This window comes from Diceros bicornis, chromosome 16 (genome assembly GCF_020826845.1).
Source record: "Diceros bicornis minor isolate mBicDic1 chromosome 16, mDicBic1.mat.cur, whole genome shotgun sequence".
Taxonomy (NCBI): Eukaryota; Metazoa; Chordata; class Mammalia; order Perissodactyla; family Rhinocerotidae; genus Diceros; species Diceros bicornis.
In genome coordinates this window covers 7809848-7830073 of record NC_080755.1, presented here as the reverse complement: position 1 = coordinate 7830073, position 20226 = coordinate 7809848, and the positions used below count along the sequence as shown (strand labels likewise).

General features: G+C 42.7%; 1 protein-coding gene across 1 annotated transcript in view; it reads right to left on the bottom strand.

Annotated features, from left to right (window-relative positions):
• Nucleotides 1-20226, bottom strand: part of RAB31 (RAB31, member RAS oncogene family) — a 123835-nt gene that overhangs the window by 17542 nt on the left and 86067 nt on the right. The window contains exon 5 of the mRNA XM_058556720.1: nucleotides 19288-19394. Coding sequence (XP_058412703.1) covers nucleotides 19288-19394 — 107 coding nt within the window. The remainder of the gene's footprint in view (nucleotides 1-19287; nucleotides 19395-20226) is intronic.

The window sequence follows — 20226 nt, the reverse complement described above, 5'->3', positions numbered from 1 at the left end:
GAGAGGGTCTGGCAGGAACTGTGGGGGATGGGCAGGAACACACCCCATGGCCACCGAAGAACAGTGACAAGGCCAGCTCCACATTCTAGGAAAGCAGTGCACAAAATGGGCTAGAGTGGAGGAGTGCGAGAAGACGCTGGATGCTCCTCTAATGCTGTCGGCGAGAGAGAATACAATGCTGGACTAGAAGGATGGCTGTAGGAAATGAAAAAAGGGAGGATAGAAAACAGAAACTGGGAGGGGGTGAGGCGACTTTCTCCGTCTCCCCATCTCCCTCCCTTTCCTCCACCCCCTCCAAATTCCTCAGAAATAGTTTTAACTGGTTTGTAAAGTTACTGGGAAAATTCTACCTGGGCATTTAAATTCTTTATGTACCCCAAATCATACAAGAGGACTGTCCAGGTCCTAGCTGGAAAAGGGCCTAACTGGAGGCCACCGTACTAAAGACAGCTGTCCAGACTCCACGCCAGAGAAAAGAAGCTCTTGAGCCGTGTCAGCTGGAATCTGTACTTCCGTAGTCTTTCTTGCCAAAGACATACTGGGAAAAATTATGCTCTATGGGTCTACTCTCTGGATTGTTCTAACAGACAAGCCCTGGCCTCTCACAGGTATTAACAAAAACCAAGTTTTTGGTGGTGATGAATTTTACATTAGAAACACTCCAGAAAAGAGCTTTTCTATGTTCATTTTGGCATGTGATCCTCTTTTTTATTTCTTCCTGGAAGTCTTTATGGAAAGGTGGGGCTCATCTCTGCCCCAGTGTTGGACAGATAAGACAGGTTGTGGCCTGCTAATCTCTGCCTGGGGTGGAGGCGCATCTGGCAGTCAAGGAAGCTTCAGAGACCCGCAAGTGAGAGAAGGTTACGTACACATTAAAGGCCTCCTTAGCTCCCCTCTCATCAGTCTCATTGTGGGACAAAGAAGAGTAGACTAGGTTTTGCCAGGATTAAGGCAAGAACAAACTTGCAACACAATCCAAAATATCCACCCTCAGTATAACAGTAAACCAAGATGGGCTAACTACCTCACAGCTTACAACGCCGGACCTTAAACTGGAGAGATGAGAAAAGTGTGTCCTCATACTTCTCCCACGTTTAGAAACGGGTCTCGTTAAGTAAACGATTTGCCAAAGATGATAGAGTGAATTCGGGGTGGAGACAGGGTCTCACCCACAGTCTAACCCAAGGCCTCTGGTTCTGCCCACCTTGCTCCTGTCAGGCCTTGACAACACAACCATCCAACTGGCACCCATACTCCAGAGGCCCTTCTTTCTATCTTTATAGACAAAGAACATGTAGGTTTCAAAATGTCCCCAAACTACACTGGAGTCAGCAGTGGAGGCTTGGGAGGGGCATGTGCCATCCTCCTAAAGAACAGGTTCTTACTCTAAGAATCTGGAAGGCCAGTGCTAACCCCTCTAATATGAACTGAAATTAGAAGGACCAACCACTCTTGGGTCTGCCAAAATACATTTCCACTACTGTGGTATAATAAGAAATATGTATTTGGTCTTTGTCCTTGGTTCTTGGCACGGAGCTCCTAAAACCCACCAAGTTTCCTGAGAGAGAGGTCTGTCTTTCATTATTCATAAAGAGCCCCACTAGACTATACCTGAGTTGCTGATAGGGAAGGGGTCCTGGAAAGCTTCAGGATGGGGACTGGTCACCTGGGGAACCAACCACAAGATTGGAGGGTTGGAACTTTCAGCCCCACTCCCCAACCTTTAGGGAGGGAATAGGGGCTGGAGTTTTCATCGATTATGACTAAGTAATGAAGCCTGAATAAAAACTCTTGAACACAAGGCTTGGAGAGCTTCGGGTTGGTGAACACATGGATGTGCTGGGAGGGTGGCATGCCCAGAGAGGGCATGGAAGCTCCGCCCCTTCCCTCAAGCCTTGCCCTCTGCATCTCTTCCATCCGGCTGGTCCTGAGCTGTATCCATTATAGGAAAACTGTAATCATAAGTCTAGTGCTTTCCTGAGTTCTGTGAGTCCATTCTATCCAATTATCAAATCTGAGGCAGGGGGTGGTCATGGGAACCTCCAAATATGTAGTCTGTTGGGCAGAAGTGAGGGTAACTTCGGGATACCCAAGACATGCAGCTGGCATCTGAAGTGGGGGGGGCAGGTTTGTGGGACTGAGTCCTTAATTTGTGGGGGTCAGTGCTAACTCCAGGTATTTAGCGTCAGAATTTAACTGAATTGCCTACCCAGTTGGTACGGAAAATTGTTGTTGGAACAAATGATGCAACTACAGTCTGAAAGAAGAGCCTTAGAAATGTGAGAACGTACTTCCTCGGAGCCTCTTGGGATCACCAGGAACTCCCCCAGCTGCACTTCAGCAGAGGCCCACTGCACAGACCCACTAGGCTGAAAGGCTGCCATCCCTGGCCTTCTGTTAATTATGATTACAAGAGACTATGGCATCTAATGACTTTCACTTTTGTCAACAAATATTTATCAAGTGTCTGCCATATGTTGGACATTGTGCTGGGCATCGAAACAGGTAAATTGAAACTTGTTCGCCTAAGCCAAGATATAAACACACAGTCAATTTTGATGGGAAAGACTATTTTTAGACTTTCTAGACCAAGCTATGTCCAGATGGTCAGGACTCCCAGACACCACCCAGAAGCATTACCGCAAACCCACTGGGAATTTTCCCCACCTGTGCCTCCTCCCAAGCCTCCTTCACCCTCTTTCAGGAGCTGATTATGTTGTATCTGACCCTTCAAGGTCAGCACTACCCAGGGTTTCCGTCTTGACTATCTGAAGTCCTACCTCCACCTCAAAGCAGTGGGCACTGGCCAGCCATAGGCAGGCCGAGTAGTCAGGATGGAGGTTGGACTCAGAGCTGGCGCTGGATTCCCTCTGGAGCCAACGGGAGACATGAAGAGCAGAAGAAGTGGGAAAGCTGGAGCCCACGGGAGAGGCGACAGTCCCCTTACCAGGGAAACCCTGACTTCCAGGGACCATAAGAAAAGACCAGAGTCAGGGTTGGGGTCGAGAGCTGAGCAAAGAAGAGTGAAAGCAATCCTGCTCAGGATCCGGGATGGGAGATTGCCTCCAGCGAGACACTGTGCAGTGGAGTATTTGATGGACTCGTCTGCGCATGGCACGTGATTACAGGCTCAGAGGGCTGGAGACGCTACCCTTTCTCTTCTATATCTGGACACATCTCCCTCTAGAGCCAGCTGATCGCTGGTCATCACTACTTGAACAGCAAATGAGCTTCACAAACATAGCTTGTCAAAGCCCAGCTAACTGCCTTTCCCCCACAAATCTGCCGCTCTTCCCATAAACTTGCTACTTCCCAAGCCACAAACCCTGGGGGCGTCCTAAGTGGCTCCCCATCTCCTACCCCTCAACGCTAGTAACCGAAGCCTGCTTAACCTGCCTGGTAGTCTCCCCTCCAGGGCCCTGCCTTTGCCTAGATCAGGATTCCTGCAGCTGTCTCTGACTGCTCCTCTAGCCTCCTGCAGCCCACTGCCCGCACGCCCACCGTGGAGATCTTTCAAAACTGCAAATCTATCCAGTATTTCCGTGAATAGAATTCTTCGATGTCTTTCAATTGCCTCAGGATAAATCCCACCACCTGAGCAGGACGAGGCTTCCTGTCTTCTTCCTCCCCAGCCCGCCTGGAGCTGCGGCCGTTCCAGGCCTGTTGCCATTCTGGGAACTTGGTGTGCCCCATGTCTGTTTCTGGGTCTTGCACCTGCTCTCCCCTATGTCTGCCCCTCCCCGTTCACTTGGAGATATTCCACCCGTGGCCTCCTGAAGAGCTCAGCCCTGCACCCCCTCCTCCAGGGTAGATGCCCTTCGCCCTCTGCCCTAACACCTGTGCTTATTCTGGCATGATACTATCACCCTTGTGAAACCGTCTGGCTCCCAAAACAGGCCGTGGATTTCTTAATATCAGGACCGTGGTTTTGTTTTAGTGTGCCGGCATCCTAACAGCGCCTGGCACCTAGGATGCAATCAGTGACTATATGTTGAATGACTGAAGGGCAAAATCACCCATGTCGCCTTCAGCATAAAGGACGACTCGGGTGGAGGAGGGGCTGTGGGGAATTGCCGGGAAGTGTGGGGAGTGTTGAGAAGTCAATTGGAAAAGGCCTGGGGGGCGGAAGCTCCCCCACCTTCCAGATGAGTGGGGAGGGAGGCTTCGGGGTGAAAGCACAGGAAAGGGGGCGTCTTCTCCCAGCCCCAGGCTCTGATGTTAATCAGCTTATATGTCATCGCAGTCCACACAGCAGCCGATGGATCGTGTGCGTCAGACACAGGCAGAGCTGGTCACAGCTCTCAGAGGCTCTCTGCGGGGGAGGGAGGTCAGGAAACAACATTCCTGTGGGCTCTAGACTCTTCAACAGGCTGTGCTGCCCAATAAGGGTCCTTGTTTTGTTGTTCTTGGTGTAACCCAGCAACACAGCAGCTGGCTCATTCTAATTTCAGGGCTGTTGAATTCTCCGTGATCCTCCTCCACTGACGGCGGGGAGAGGGGAGGACACACAGTTACACCAAGGAGTTCCTGAAGCCCTACCTGCAAGGGTGGGGGATCAGTGGCGGGCTAAGGTAGAATAATGCTTTATCCCCCAGGGCTTCACTGGCAAGGTTCAGTACTGTGGCCTCCTTCTGAAAGTCAACAGATAGATGACTTCACTGAGCCCACCTGGGCTGCAGGGTAGTGCTCTGGCCATGGGTTTTAGTTCAGGATCTTGCACAGGCGGCCTAGTAAGTATCTGTGAGAACGACAATTCAAGAGTGCTGCTCACAAAAGTAAAATTATTTTCTCCTTCAGTAAACAGCCCCTTAATGTCTACTTCCCTCGGGTCTTATGCCCTTCATTCTACCACAGAGGGTGAATGCTTTACAACAATTGTAAATGCTAAGTAAGCTGATATTATAAAGTGTTCAGAACAATACGTAGCCATAGTAAGTGCTACATCAGAGTTGACTTAATAAATGTTTACAAAGATGTATCAGCAAGGATGATGGCGTGGCACCATTTTCTTACAGAATGCCAAAAAGATTGAGGAAATGATGCAAATGGAGGAAACAAGTAAATAGGAGACTCAAACTACTTCAGAGCTTGAAGGCCTTCATAGGTTTATCTGACTCAATCCCTTCATTTTATGGCCCAGGAAGGCTCCCACTCCAGAAATCACTATTCTATAGAGGAACAGGGGAACACAGGCTTCCTCAGCCAACTCATTAAATATGTTAATTTCCATAAATCACCCCAAGAGTAAAATCGCATGGTGTTTTAAAGTCCTCTCTCCCTGAGAAAAACCTGAGTAACTTTTATTCAAAGATGGTGTGCAATTTTTCATAGGCCGTGAATGTTTCTTGTGACATTCTTGTGCACGTTCTCTGCGCACTTTGGTTTGGGTTGTTTGGATTTTTTCTTATTTATTCGTAAGTGCTCTTTGCATATTAAAGAACATAGCCTTTTGCAATATTTTCCACATTTTTTTTCAGTTTACCATTTGTATTCAGAAGTAGTTTGTAACATTTTTGCCACACAGAAGTTTTTATATAGTCAGACTGCTTGATCTTTTTTTTTTTTTTTTGGTGAGGAAGATTGGCCCTGAGCTAATATCTGTTGCCAATCCTCCTCTTTTTGCTTGAGGAAGACTGTCATTAAGTTAACATCTGTGCCAACCTTCCTCTACTTAAATATGGGATGGTGGACAGCCCCCTTGGTCATTTTTCTTTATGGCTTCTGAGTTTTGTATCATAATTAAACAGTTCATTCCAATTCCAAGATTATTTTTAAAATTCAACTGCTTCCTCTAACTTTTATGGTTTTTTTACTTTACATTTAAATCTCTGTTCCATTTTGAACTTATTTTCTCTTATATTTTCCCTATGACTAGCTAATTATCCCAAAACCATTTATTGAACTATTCCTTTTTTTCATTTAAATATTATTTTTATCATATACTAAATCTCCCTATGTATTTCACCCTATTTCTTGATTCCATCCTGTGTTCATTGATTTTCTGTCTAGTTCTGTGACAATGCTATATTATTTTATTACTGAATCATTAAAATATATTTCAATATCTGCTGGGATTAGTCCCTCCAATACTAACTATTTCTGCCTGTTTATTTTTCTACATAAACTTTAGGATTATTTTGTAAAACCCCTTTTAAAGTGTTATTTTGGTAATTTGCCTGGAATCTCAGTGAATTCACAGTTTAATTTAGAGCAAACTGACATTTTTACAGAACTGAGTTTTTCTATCCAAGAAAAAAGTACAGATTTTCATTTAAGTCTTCTTTTATGTCCTATCATATAGCTGTAATATTTTATCTATATAGGTCTTGCTCATTTCTTGCTTAATTTAGTCCTAGGATTTAAAATACTCCAAATTTTAAAAATCACACATACACATCAAAAAAGCTTATTACTAGGTATTTCAAATTTGTATTGCTATTATAAAGAGGGTTTTAACTTCTACTTGATTTTCTAATTGGTTATTATTATTTGTACATAGGTGAAGAATAGTTATTCAGTAGATAATCTTGTTTTCCTAATCCTGCTAGCAATTAAAGAAATTCACATGAAAATGAGGATCACATTATTCACAGGTCTGATTGGCTAAGATGGAAAAGCTCAATATCTGCAGGGCTGCAGTTTGGGGAGAGAATAATGCTCACATATTGTCGGCAGGATAACATGTATTCCAAAGAGTTCATGGAAGGTTAACTGCAGAAAAATCACATCTTCTAAGACGTTTTCAGGTATCTTAGAGCAAGTGCAGAAAAATCTTCATTTTCCCAGAAAATTAAACACATAAGTTAAAAAACAAAAACAAAAACAAAACAACTTGAAGCTAAAAAACAAAGAGACGAAATGAGGACAAATACCCAAGATTCCGACACTCCTCTGTCACACGACAATCACAACCAAGTCTCCTCTGGACATCTTCAGAGGACCCTGGGCATCTTTAGGGCATCATTCCCAGGTGTGTTCCACAGACCAGCTACCCAGTGACGACTGGGGCTTGTTAGAAATGAAGATCCCTGTGCCCCAGACCTACTGAACCAGAATGTCTATTGGGCAAGCAACTTCCCAACAGCTTCTCATGCATTCTAAAGCTCGAGAATAACTTTTTTAGGGGTGGACTGTAAAATAGTGAGTTTGATATTTTTGCAGTCTATCCAATTCATAACCGGACGTTATGAGGTCGAGAGTTTGGAAATTTGTATTAACATGACTATGCCTACAGCACCATTTCACAATGACAGAACAAGAGTAGCAGCCTCACGAGCTCTTCCCGAAAGAAATCTTCTGGTGGTTCAGGGTGTTCTAACATGTATACTATATTTCTAAAATACCAAAACAGCAATAACCAAGCATTTTATATTTTGCCAAACTCCTGGAATACAACAGTTAAGACTTCATTTAAAAATGTTTGCCCTATATTTTTACTCTCTCCTCTAGCAACAGCCCCCTTCTAAGGTCAAGGTAATGTAGGCCAATTAAGCTGGCCATGAGGAAGTAGACAGGCAACAGTGAGCAGCAGCCAGCTGTGAAATGTCTGGTGGAACTATTTTTTTGTCAAAACCATCCCACGTGTTGAAGGTATTCTAGCCAAGAGCAACGGAAATCATTCACAACATTCCATCAAGATCCAGCGGAGGAAGGCTGCAAGCTGTCTGCAAAGGCGTGTGTGCCACGAAGCAGTCTGAGTCTCCCCCACTCCCTCAAGCAGCCCCGGAAATGAATAATCAGGGCTTGTTGTGCTCCCGTTAGCTCATATTTTCTCTAAATATCCAGATATTTGTGTAACACACAGATGAGGCAACCATTTTAGCAATAATTAAAGCAGCAAAATTTCTGTTTAAAATGTTAGTTCTTCTAGACATTTGAATTGGTTTACCTTTGAGGAACTACAACTAAAATAAACTTTTTTTAAAAAAAACAAAGACTAAGTTCCACTTTCGCAGTAAATATCTGATTGGACAATAACACTTTACAATAGTCTAAGCACTTACAGTTAAAGCACTCAACATGTGCACCCTGGGAAGAATTTCTGTTTCTCTGGGGCCTCGCTTGCTTATTAATGTGTGTCCATGACTGCTGTTCACCTGAGGTCAAGTTCCTGGTGTCAGGTTCCAACAAGCAGTGTCAGGTTCTCCCACAGACTTAAAGAGATTGTTTCTTAAGGAAAATGCCACAATTTGAATCGAATGAGGACTGAGCAGAAAACACAGGATCTCTAGGGAAACCTGGCTGTTCCTTTGCCTCTTAATACCCTTCTCCAGACAGAATAGGCTGGTCCCAAGACGCCAGACAACCATTGGGAAGAGTCATTGGCTCCAAATCCCAGGAACAGAATCATATCAGCTGCCATTGGAAATTATTCTCCCTGGCCCTGTTTGCACTTCTTATAAGATGCAACATAGCAAGATGCTCAAGAACATCAGCTCTGGCACGACTACCCGGGTTTAAAGCGAGGCCCTATACCCTCTTAGCTACAGGACCCGGGACAAGCTGCTTATTGATAAAATGGGAGAATGATAGTAACTCTTTCACAGGATCATGAGGATTAACCTAAACTACTTCTAATCGTGTGTGGCACATAATAGGCATCCAATTTGGGTTGACAGTGATGATAATGATGATGATGATGAATTTGTTTTCAGTCCACTGCCTAAGTGAACAGAATATAAATATAAGTAAATATTATGCCATTTGAAAATAATCACTGAGATTGCTATAATTCTTAATGTAAGTTACATTTTGAACTCTGAAACTTCTGGGCAATATATAAAGTGAAAGGGAAAAGATTATTGTATCTTCTAACAAAATCTCCAGGAACAAAAGATTTCCACTCCACTTAATCGTACATCAGTTGATGACTTTTTAAAACATCCCTCCCCACCCCCTAAAGAACATAAGAATGAGCCATGTGGTTCTAGATTAGAGTCAGACACATCAATATGAATTTATGTTTATCTTAATATAGATACAGATGGCTAGATATAGAATAATTATAGATATGTGTGTATACTCAAGTTAGTATACATATGTGTATTTCCTAGCTCTGTTCACTGAGAGGGCCTAGACCCAATGACACCCCAGCAGCAACGAGCATACCCAGCCCAGATCTTGGTTTCTGAATACCATTCTCCAATAAAAGGAACTAGGGCTGCTTGAATAAATGGCTGATTCTAGGGCTATAGCCTAAAATACACAAGATGAGCTTGGAACATTTTGTTGTGCCAAAAAGTAAGGAAGTACTCAAAAACCAAAATGATAGGCATATGTTAAGGAGACACAGGAGGCAACAGAAAGAGCTCCCAGTGGCCAAAGCTGAAACAATTTGAGCAACAAATTAAATAACACAGAATTGCATTATAACCCAAAGTATAAAATAAATATCCATGATTCCATACTGATATAAATAAGTGATTGAAAAAATAAATTAAGGGAGGAGAGACAAATTTCACCTGCAGAAAAATTCCAAACAATCTATGTAGCTACTCCCCACCCCCCAAGGAAGTGGAGCATAATCTGCACCCCTTGACTGTGGGCTGTGCACAGTGACTTCCTCCCACAGAGCACAGTAAGGAGGGGGGAGAAAGTAACTTTACAGAGTAGAAACCTGACAGTCACTACCTCGGCCAGGCGACCATGGTCAACATCATCAGTGGTAAGTCATGATAACAAACCCTTGATATGTTTAATTAATAATAAAGTGATTAAAATGGTACTTTACTTCTGGGGTCTTCCTCCCAAAAACACATAACCCTGGTCTAACTATGAGAAACGCACCAGACAAACCCCAATTGAGGGACATTCTCCAAAATACCTGACTAGCACTCCTTAAAATTGTCAAAGTCATCAAACACAAAGGAAGTCTAAGAAACTGTCACAGCCCAGAGAAGCCTAAAGAAACATGACAACTAAATGTCATATGATATTCTGGATGGGATCATAGAACAAAAGAAGGATATCAGGGAAAAACTAATGAAATCTGGGTGAAGTATGGATTTTGGTTAATAATAAAGTATTGATATTGGTCCCTTAGTTGTGACAAATGTACCACAGTCGTGTAAGGTGTTAACAACAGGGGAAACTGGGTGTGGGGTAAATGGGAACTCTGTACTACCTTTGCACTTTTCTGTATATATAAATCTATTCTAAAATAAGTTTATTTAAATACTTTTTAAATCAGCCATAAAAATAACCATCCTCGAACACACACATCTTCACCTCATGCAGATAATGGGTCCCAACACTCTCCTAATCTCCACCAGACCACGACATACACATCCACATCCGTACAATACACTCTCATGAAGTCTTCTCTGGGGCCAACAAACATAGGTTAAAGAGATTCCAGACCATATCATGAGTCCAGACCATTTATCAAGGCTAATGATAAAGCTTTAATAATTAAGTCAGTGCAGTATTGGTATAAGGATGAGTAAGTAGGGCAACGGAGGAGAACAGAGAGCCTTAGAGACAGACATGTGCACAAGGGACACATGATATATGACGGAGGGGGGTTGCACGTCAATGGAGAAAGAACGGACTTTACAACCAACAATGCTGACTTTACAACCAACAATGCTGAGATGACTGGATATCTGTATAGGAAAAATTAGGCAGCATATATAAAAATCAATTCCAAGTGATTTAAAGACAGATACGAAAACAAAACTGTAAAGTTTTTACAAGATAATCAATATAGGGAAATATCTTCATGGTCTTGGAGTATGGAAAAATTTATTAAATAAGACTCACCCTTCCTCCCTCTCCCCACCAAAAAAAAAAAAGGTAAAAGAAAAAACTGATAAATTCCATTACATAGGAATTAAGGACTTCTGATGCTGAAAAGACAATATAAAGAGAGAGAAAAGATAAGGCATAAATTTGAAGAAGATTTCAACACATACATATGACGAAGGAATGGCATCAAATAGATATTATTAAAAATCCTATGAATAAATAAGATTAAGGTAAACAACCCCTTAGAAAAAGCGGCAAAGACTTGAACAGGCTCTTCACATAAGAGGAAACTTGAATGGCGAATAAATACATAAAAAGATGCCAACTTCATTGGTAACTGAGGAAATGCAAACTGAAGTACTACCAGATACCACTCCACACCCTAACGTCTGACAGTACTAAGACCTGGTGAGCACGCAGAGCAACAGGAAGTCTCACGCTCCACTGGTATACACTTTGGGAAACTTCCGCTTTACCTAGGAAAACTGAGCATGTGCACACCCTGTGACTCAGAAATTAAACTCTTATACACCTCAATCTAGAGAAACACCTACACATGGCACTAGGAGATGTACACGAATGTTCAAGAAGCAATGTTCAGAACACCAAACCAGAAAGAACTCAAATATCCATCAACAGTAGGATGGATAGATAAACTGTTACACTCATAAAATAGAACAGTACACAGCAAGAAGATGTACAAACTACAGCAAACATTCATCGGGATGAATCTCCCAGGCGTGTTAAGTGCAAGGGACAAGTCATGATATAATATATAATGTACAGGGTTATTCCATTTATGTAAAGTTCAAAAACAGGCAAACTTGAATCTATTGTTTAGAAATGCAAACAGGGGTAGTAAAGTATAAAGAAAACAAAGAAATGATTATCACAAAAGTCAGAGTGGTGGTTACTTCTGGGTGGAGAGAAGGGGATCCTATTGGGGAGGGAGACTCACTGATAGTTACATATAGTTTATTTTATTCTTTAGAATTCACATTATTATTTAAAATATACATAAATGTTTTACAGATTCTTCATTAAGAATATTTTATAATTGAAAAAGAGAAAGATTCCAGATGCCCTTGCTTGGCTGTCTGGGGGACTCAGTCCTCACTTCCTTCGCTCCTGCTGCGATAATGGCGTGTGAATGCAGGCTAGCCACCTGCACAGCGTCAGAAGATGGCAGAACACACGGGAAGGGCATCTCAGAGCACAGAACACACGTTTGAAAAGCACAGACTCTACTCTGATTCCTCATCTCATGTAAAGAAAAGGCTGTGTGCATTTTAATACTTGCCATGATATTTCCAGACCTTTTGATGGCTTTTGATGTTCATTGGTTTTTGTGCTTTTAGTATTTGGAATAAATTGGATTTTTATTATCCAGCATCTCAAGTTCTGTTATGTGGTTTATATAATTTTAAAGAAACTCTTATACCCATTTTTGGCCCACTATCAATACTGGAATGAGTTTTGGAGTCACATGTAAGAAATGAGAGCAATTTATGTACTCTTAGTGAAAAATATTTATTTCCAAATACACTTTTAATCTGCGGAAGACCTCAACTTTATCCCCAAATTTGAAACTGATGCCTGGTGATTTCTGACTTGGTTGGTGTGTATTCCGGGAAGCTACAGAAGAGGCACTTGGGCTGCAGAGTCCAGTTTCTAGCTCTAGACTACACAGGAAATTGCATGAATCCTTACTTGCTCAAGAATCTAGCATGGCTCCCACAGCCTACCTTGAGGTTGGCAAATAGGTTTCATCTCTTTAACTGGTGGTGACTACCTGAAGCATTGTGTTAAGAAGGAGCCTGAGGCCACAACAGGCTCAGTGCCATTACTGATGGGCAACGTTGCCAATGGTGTGAGAGATGGGGAGTAAGACAGCAGGCCTTGGTGCTTGCCATCCTGGCCCCGCACATCAAGCCTGAACCACTCTGCCTACTTGTAAGCCATTCATAAACTCTGCCCTTGCTATCCATCTATCTTCCCCCAAACCCCAGGGCAAATCATCAGGTAGATATTCTTGATGTCCCCTCCCCCATAACACACGTCAAACTCCCTCCCACCTCCACACCTTTGTCCATCACCTTCCTTTCCTGGAATTTCCTCCTACCCAACTCATCCTAAATAGCCCAGCTTGTGACACATTTCATCCATGAGCCTTTCTCTTTGCTGAATTCCTCTGTCCTTTCTGCACCATAACATTGGGAACTTTATTAACTATAGTCTTGGATCACTCACTAGATATTTCCTCCCACGTGTACTACCCTTGGCTCCCCAAATAGAAGTAAATAGCTCTGAGGAAAATACTTTCTTCTCTTTTCTTATATTTCCCATAATGCTTTCCTGCAACAAAAGAATGACCAAAATTTATTTGCTAATCGAATGACTGAAAACTGACAGGAAGAATTTCCTTCCTCCTGCCCCACCCTAGTTTCACTTCCAAAGAGCACTCCCAGATGCCCTTTTCTTGGAAGACAACCTCTACTCCAGGAAAAAAATTTTTGACTCACCAGCAGCAGCCCCACCAATCTCTCTCAGTGTTGCTCTTAGAGATACCAGAAGTGTTGATGCAAGATCTTGGAGACTGGGGCTGGCCCGTGGCTTAGCGGTTAAGTGCGCGTGCTCCGCTGCTGGCAGCCCAGGTTGGGATCCCGGGCGTGCACCGATGCACCGCTTCTCCGGCCATGCTGAGGCCGCGTCCCACATACAGTAACTAGAAGGATGTGCAACTACGACATACAAACATACAACTATCTACTGGGGCTTTGGGAAGAAAAAGGGAAAAAAAAAGGAGGAGGATTGGCATGGATGTTAGCTCAGGGCTGATCTCCCTCACACGCACAAAAAAAAGATCTTAGAGACTATGATTCCATTCCTCAAGAAGCGAGAGGACACACATAGTCCCTCTGGGACTGTATTCATGGGGGATGGGAGGAACCTTGGGCAGAGAGGGACAGTGGTAGAAGAGCCGCCCTCAGGTCATTACCCACCACCTCTGAGCAGAAGGCTGCCCCACTCTCAGACCGCTAGTTTCCACCAGCACTTTTGCTGGGTAACTTCCCACTGCTATTATTTGCAAGATAAGATAAATTAGGCCTGAGGGGCTTTCTCCTATCAGCACTTCTACATGATCCCTCCCTCATCCTTTCTGATTCCTTCACAGCCCTAAAGATGCCAGTGAGGGGTGGAACTCCAAGAAAAGCCAACAGGAGACCCCTGAGCTTGAAGAACAGGTCAAGTTAGAATCCACTAGAGAAAGGCCAATGTCCAAATGATCAAGAAAGGCAGGCAGAGTTCCTAATTTGGAGAGGTCAAAGGGGATTTGTGTACAGAGTCAAGAGTTCAAAATCAGGAAAAGATCAAGCAAAAGAAATGTAGAACTGAAACCTGCTACGAGGGGTGGGGGTGGGGGTGGGGAGTCATTTCTCCAAGAAGTTACTTTATATGATGGCTACAGGTCAAGGCTTGCTTGAAGGCTGCCAGGGAAATGTTAAGGGGGTAATTCTGGCTAAAGGGTCAGGGGTGGGATAGGATGTCCTCTTCCTCCTCTAACCTTGACACCTAGAGGATCCTGCCCCCATTGCCAATTAAAGCAGACGGTTCCTGAAAAACTTGCAGCCCCTCTCATGAAAGTGCCACAGCCAGGTGACCCTAATCCCTTGCCCAAGCCAAAGGCAACCAAATACAAGCTGGATATGAGGGAGTCCAGCCATCCAGAATGTGGCTGAGTGCAAGATGCTGGCCCAAGGGGGAGCCTGATATTAATTAGATGGAGACAAACCAATCCAATCACATCTTTTCTGCTGATGACTATCGATGTGAGATGCAAAAGAGAGGGAGAGAATGAGCTGCTTCTGAAGAGATGCCAAGATGATGGGTCAATGGTGCTACTTCTGGTTCCTGAAAGATAATGAGCCGCTCTTTCCCTTCTCCAGGAGGTCTGAAGGGCGAGACAGAGAGCCGTCAGAGACCTGGACAGATGCCCAGCTAGGTTCCAGAACTTCCTCATTCTTCCCTGCCATCAACTTCCATCACCTAAGGCAATGCTTTTCCAAGTATGGCCCTTGGACCACTTGTAAAAAAAATCACTTTAAAAAATGTATATATCCCCAGCCTGACCCTGCCTATTGAATCAAAATCTCAGGGGCTGGATCCTGGAATCTGAATTTTTAACCACTGATTAAACTACATGATTCTTATGTTCATGGAACTTTTAAAACCAATGAAGCAAGGTGACCTATTTCTTTCTTTCTTTTCAAGACTCATTTGCCCTAATTCTTTGGCAGGGCCCAGGACTCAGCCATGTGGTCTCTTGTGGGCTCCCTAGACTTTTGGAGGTTTCTCTTCTATCTATGCCCCTGACCAAATCTGCCCTCCTTTGAGCCAGCTGGAACTAGCCCCATGCCTCACGTTACTTGTTCAGAACCTGGGTGACCTGCCCCTCCCAGCACTCATGTCAGCTTCTCCTGTCTCCTGGGGTAGGCAAACTGCATGGGGCACTCTCTTTGCTCTGAGCTGTCCATGCTCTCCAAGTCAGCTGTTACCTCAGGGCAGGCACCACCTTTGCAATTGAGGTTCTCTCATTTTCTTTCAACCCTGTATGTCCCTAAAATGTCCCCGACTTTGCAATCCCTACCCCAGCATCAGCAGATGGTAGGGAGAAGGGGAGAGCCCGATCTCCCAGGCCTCACCAGGAACCACACACGTCTTTACTGGGGAGGGAGACGAGAGGCAGGAAAGAAAGGAAGTGACACCCACCGAGCACCTACTGTGTGCGAGTCCAGGACCGTCTTACCGCAGTACCGCCCATTCTAGTTGGCTTCCACGCCTCAGATTCAGAGACTACACATTACTCCAATTTCACGATAATTTGAGCACAAAGAGATTTTGTTTAGAGTTCTTCAAGATATTCAGGAAAATCTCTCACAAAGATCAGGAGCCTAAAAAGAATCCAAACTAGAAGTCCTGACTTTACCTGACCAGATGCCTCTGAATGCCTGTCACTCTGGGTGGTGTGGTCAGACCTCCATACCGCCTCCTGGAACATGCAGGGGTATGAAACACACTGGCCCAATGATTGGGGATCTTCTCTGCGAAGCACTTCTGCACACAAATGCCTCCAGTGGGCTGAGTCAGGTTCAGGGAGCTGATCCCATTTAAATTCCAGGGCACTATCAAAATACGCCAGGCATAGCTCCTTTTAAGAATTTACAAGCTTACACAACCAAAGTCTGTTAGATGAGACTGGTTCCACCTACACACATGCACAAACACACACAGACAGACAAGCACACGTGCCAAATGTATTTATCGTTCCTCTCCAACCCCCAATGAAAAATAAAATATAGTCTTCTGGCAATTACAGAAAAGCAAAGTGTTTCAGGACTAGAATAAAAGAAGGTCAAGCTCTAAATGAGGTCTGGTGTGAGGGATCTGGCCAACTCCCCAGAAAAACCATACAGCAGGCAGAATCTAGAGCAGCCAGATTGACTGACCAAGAACCTGATTCCACCGCCATGGAAGGGTGTCAACAGCAGACGCCCATTAGGTTTGCAGGCCCCATCATGTACCAGACTATTCCTGTCTAGCGGGAGACAGTTTATACTCTGGGCAAGGACCAACACCCCGCTTTCATAAATGGGAGCTTTTAATATGGTTACCCTGTTTTTCTTTTGTACGTCAGGTGTGCGGGGAATGGTTAAATTCATCATTTGGCCCAGTGTGTTTACGAAACTTTAGTTAATCATATACAACACATATAACATGCATATATATGTGCGGATATATATATACCCACACATATACCACTGTTCTAATATTTACTTATTATTTTTATCTAATTCAACTTTTTGTTAATTGAAATTTTTGTTGAGGTAATTGTAGATTCACATGCAGTTAGAAGAAATAACACCAAGGGATTCCTTATATACTTTACCCAGTTTCCCCAAATGGCAACATTTTGCAAACTATAGTATAATATCCCAGACAGGACACTGACATGGGAGACACTCTATCTTACTCAGATATCCCCGGTTTTACTGGTATTCGTGTGTGTGTGTGTGTGTGTGTGCACGAAGTTCCACACACTTGTATCAGCTGTGTAGGTTTGAGCATCCACCCCTACGGAGAAGACACTGAACAGTTCTGACATCGCTGGGATCCTCGTGTTGCCCTTTTATGTCCATGCCCACTTCCCGCCCCTCCCCTGCCCACATCACCACTGACCATAAGCCCTGGCCACCGCTAGTCTGTCCTCTACTTCTAAAACGGTTTCATTTCAAACATGTTATGTAAATGGAGTCATATACTGTGAAACTCCTGGGACTGGCTTCATTCACCCAGCATCATTCCCCAGAGGCTCGTCCAGGCCGCATGCATCAGTGGTCTGTGTCTCTTTATTGCTGAGTAATGTTCCATGTACGGAGGCACCAGTTTGTTTAGTCGTTCACCTGCTGAAGGACATCTGGGCTGATTCCAGTTCTGGGCTATTACAAATAGAACTTCTCTGAATATTCATGTGCAGATTTTATGTGAACGTAAGTTCTCATTTCTCTGGAATAAATGCCCAAGAGTGTGATTACTGGGCATATGGTAATTGCAGATTTAGTTTTAAAAGAAACTGCAAAGTCTTTTCCAGAGGGACTGCATCATTTTACGTTTACACCAGCGATGTACGAGTGATCCAGTTTTTCTGCACCCTTGCCAGCATTAGGTGTTATCACTCTTTTTTATTTTAGCCATTCTGATAGGTCGGATAATGACAGTGAACATCTTTTCATGCCTTTGCTCACCTTATCAATATTCTCTTGGGTGAAATGTCTTTTGCCCATTTCCAAATCAGATTTTTTTTAACTGTTAAGTTTTGAGAGTTGTTTATATAGCCTTTATATACATACCCACACATCCACATGCCAGTCCTTTGTCAGATACGTGCTTTGCAAATATTTTCTCCCAGTCTGTAGCTTGACTTTCATCCACTTCACACAGGCTTTCACAGAGCAAATGTTTCAGTTTTGAAGAGGTCCAATTTATCAATTTTCCTCACATGCATTGTGTTTCTGCTGTCAAGTCTAAGAACTCTTTGTCCAGCTCCAGATCCTCAAGGTTTTCTCTTAAGAGTTTTTCCAAAAGTTTTATAGTTTTACATTTTACACTAAAGTCTACGGTTCATTTTAGAGTAACTTTTACAGAAGGTGTGAGTTTAGGTGGATGTTCTTTTTTCCCTATGGATGTCTGATGGCTCCAGCACCACTTGTTGAAAGGGCTATCCCTCCTCCATTGAACTACTTTTGCATCTCTGTCACAATTCAGTGCAGCCTATTTGTGTGGATTTATTTCTGGGTTCTCTATTCTGTTTCATGGAGGCTTAGCTCCACTCAAAGTGGCACCTTTACTGCAATTCAATGGTGTCAAATGATAGCGCCTTCTCTCAACAAAGGCGGTTTCTATCCACCCCCACCCCACCCTCTTCCAATGACAAAAATTAAAGCACCTCTGCTGGGAATTCTAGATGAGCAAGCTGTTTTAGGATTACAGTAAAGAGAAAGAGATCTGAACTAAGTCTGGGGAGATTCAAGATTTGTCCCGCCCCCAGAAAAACAAACGATTAAGTGGTGTTTATGGCTGTTATTATAAACCAACCTGATGCAATGTGATATAAACCTTTCAAAAATCCCAAAGAAACAGCAATTGTCAAAGGCCATGTTAAGAGCTTTTGCAAGATCTATTTTCACTGTTCATTAAACTCTGGTTTAATTGTATTTGGATTAGCAAAACCTGAAGCGTGATGTCATTGTCTCTGTGAAAATCAACTACTGCTATCGCTGAGAATTAAATTAACCAGGGGAAGGGAGACAATGCAAATTCACTATTTCATTTTTCATAACATTTTTATTTAGTAAAAACAGCTAGCTTATCAGACTAGATAAAGCTATCATCAAATTTCTAGTCTATGTGGACTGGGTCTCTACAATCTTCTCCCCAGGTAAAGGAAGTTCAACAATTCGGTGTCTCTGGAAGAAGCCAAAGTGTTCACATAGGATGCGTCATATTCAGATCTTAGAATGAAATAGTGAGATTATATAGACTTGACTACATCCTTAAGTTAAAGTCTAGAACTAAAACAAGCAGGGATGCTATGGAAAATGTTAAGAATTCTAATTCTCCTTACCATATGAAAGTGTTACTAAAATGGTGATGGTAATAATGACAAAAATAACAGAAAAAGTAATAATAAAAATCATAAAACCATTTGGTCCACATCTAGAGTCAGAGATGTAACTGCCCTGTACAGGAGATTTGATTTTAATATTCATTACTGGGTGGCCATCAAATTTGCATTTCTCTATTATCTTCCCTTAATTCTACTCTGGTTGAATAAATACCACCTTGACCACCACAAGTAAACGACCATCGATTAAATTATTATACTGAGAACAAACTTAACACAGGCCTGACAGCTTTTTACACATAGACAGTCAGGGGTGGAGGATATTAACCACAGAAAAGAATTTTTTAAATGCATCTTACCTAATATCTGAGAGATCACACTTGTTTCCAGCAATAGCCATTACAATGTTTTCTGGACCATGTTCTTTCAGTTCTTTTACCCATTTCTTCAAGGTATAAAACGAATCCTAAACCAAAAGTGTAAATCAATCTTGGGAAAGACCCATCAACGTAATAGTTCAACCAAGTAGAGATATAAACCCAACATAATTTAATGAAGAAAAATATTTTCAGGAGACTCATGTAGATTAACATACTACCTACCCCTGTCTTGGCACAAAATTTAATATTAGCTAAGTTATACTTAAATAGCCTGTAAAAGGTTCCTTTTCTAAAAATTGAAACTTGATGAAGTTAAGATAATCATATTAGTAATTTTCTTCTATAAATAACATTAATTTCAAATTATAGCCTTGACTCAACATGAATAAGGGCTAAGCCATAGGACTAAAATAATGTTCATGCTTACTTCAGGAAAGAAAAAGAAACAAATATATATACACACATACACATGCACACACACTTTAGAGTCCTGTTTTCCTATCTGCCCTTCACTCACAACCATAGTCCAGGAAATGAGCCAAGGTAGACACCACATTTAGGCAGAAGTGGTCAGGAACCCATGGATGGTCACAGCAATGGATCATTAAATTAATGGTCCTGAGCATTGAGTCAGCATTCCAGGAGTGGGAAAAAACGTCAGCAAACCACCTCAGTTATTTGTTGATGGATATCCTAGACCCTCAATGTGATAACAAAAAATATATTTATATTATATGCACACAAACACACTCTATATGCACAAACATTATTCTTGGCATTTTAAGTAATATGATTGAAACACTAATAGAAAATAAGTATTCCATAATTATAAAACATGCAGAACTTAAAAATAATTTTCCTTTTCCTAAAAAGCTGACATTCTGGAGAACAGCACTAGCAGGTATGACCTTGCCTCTA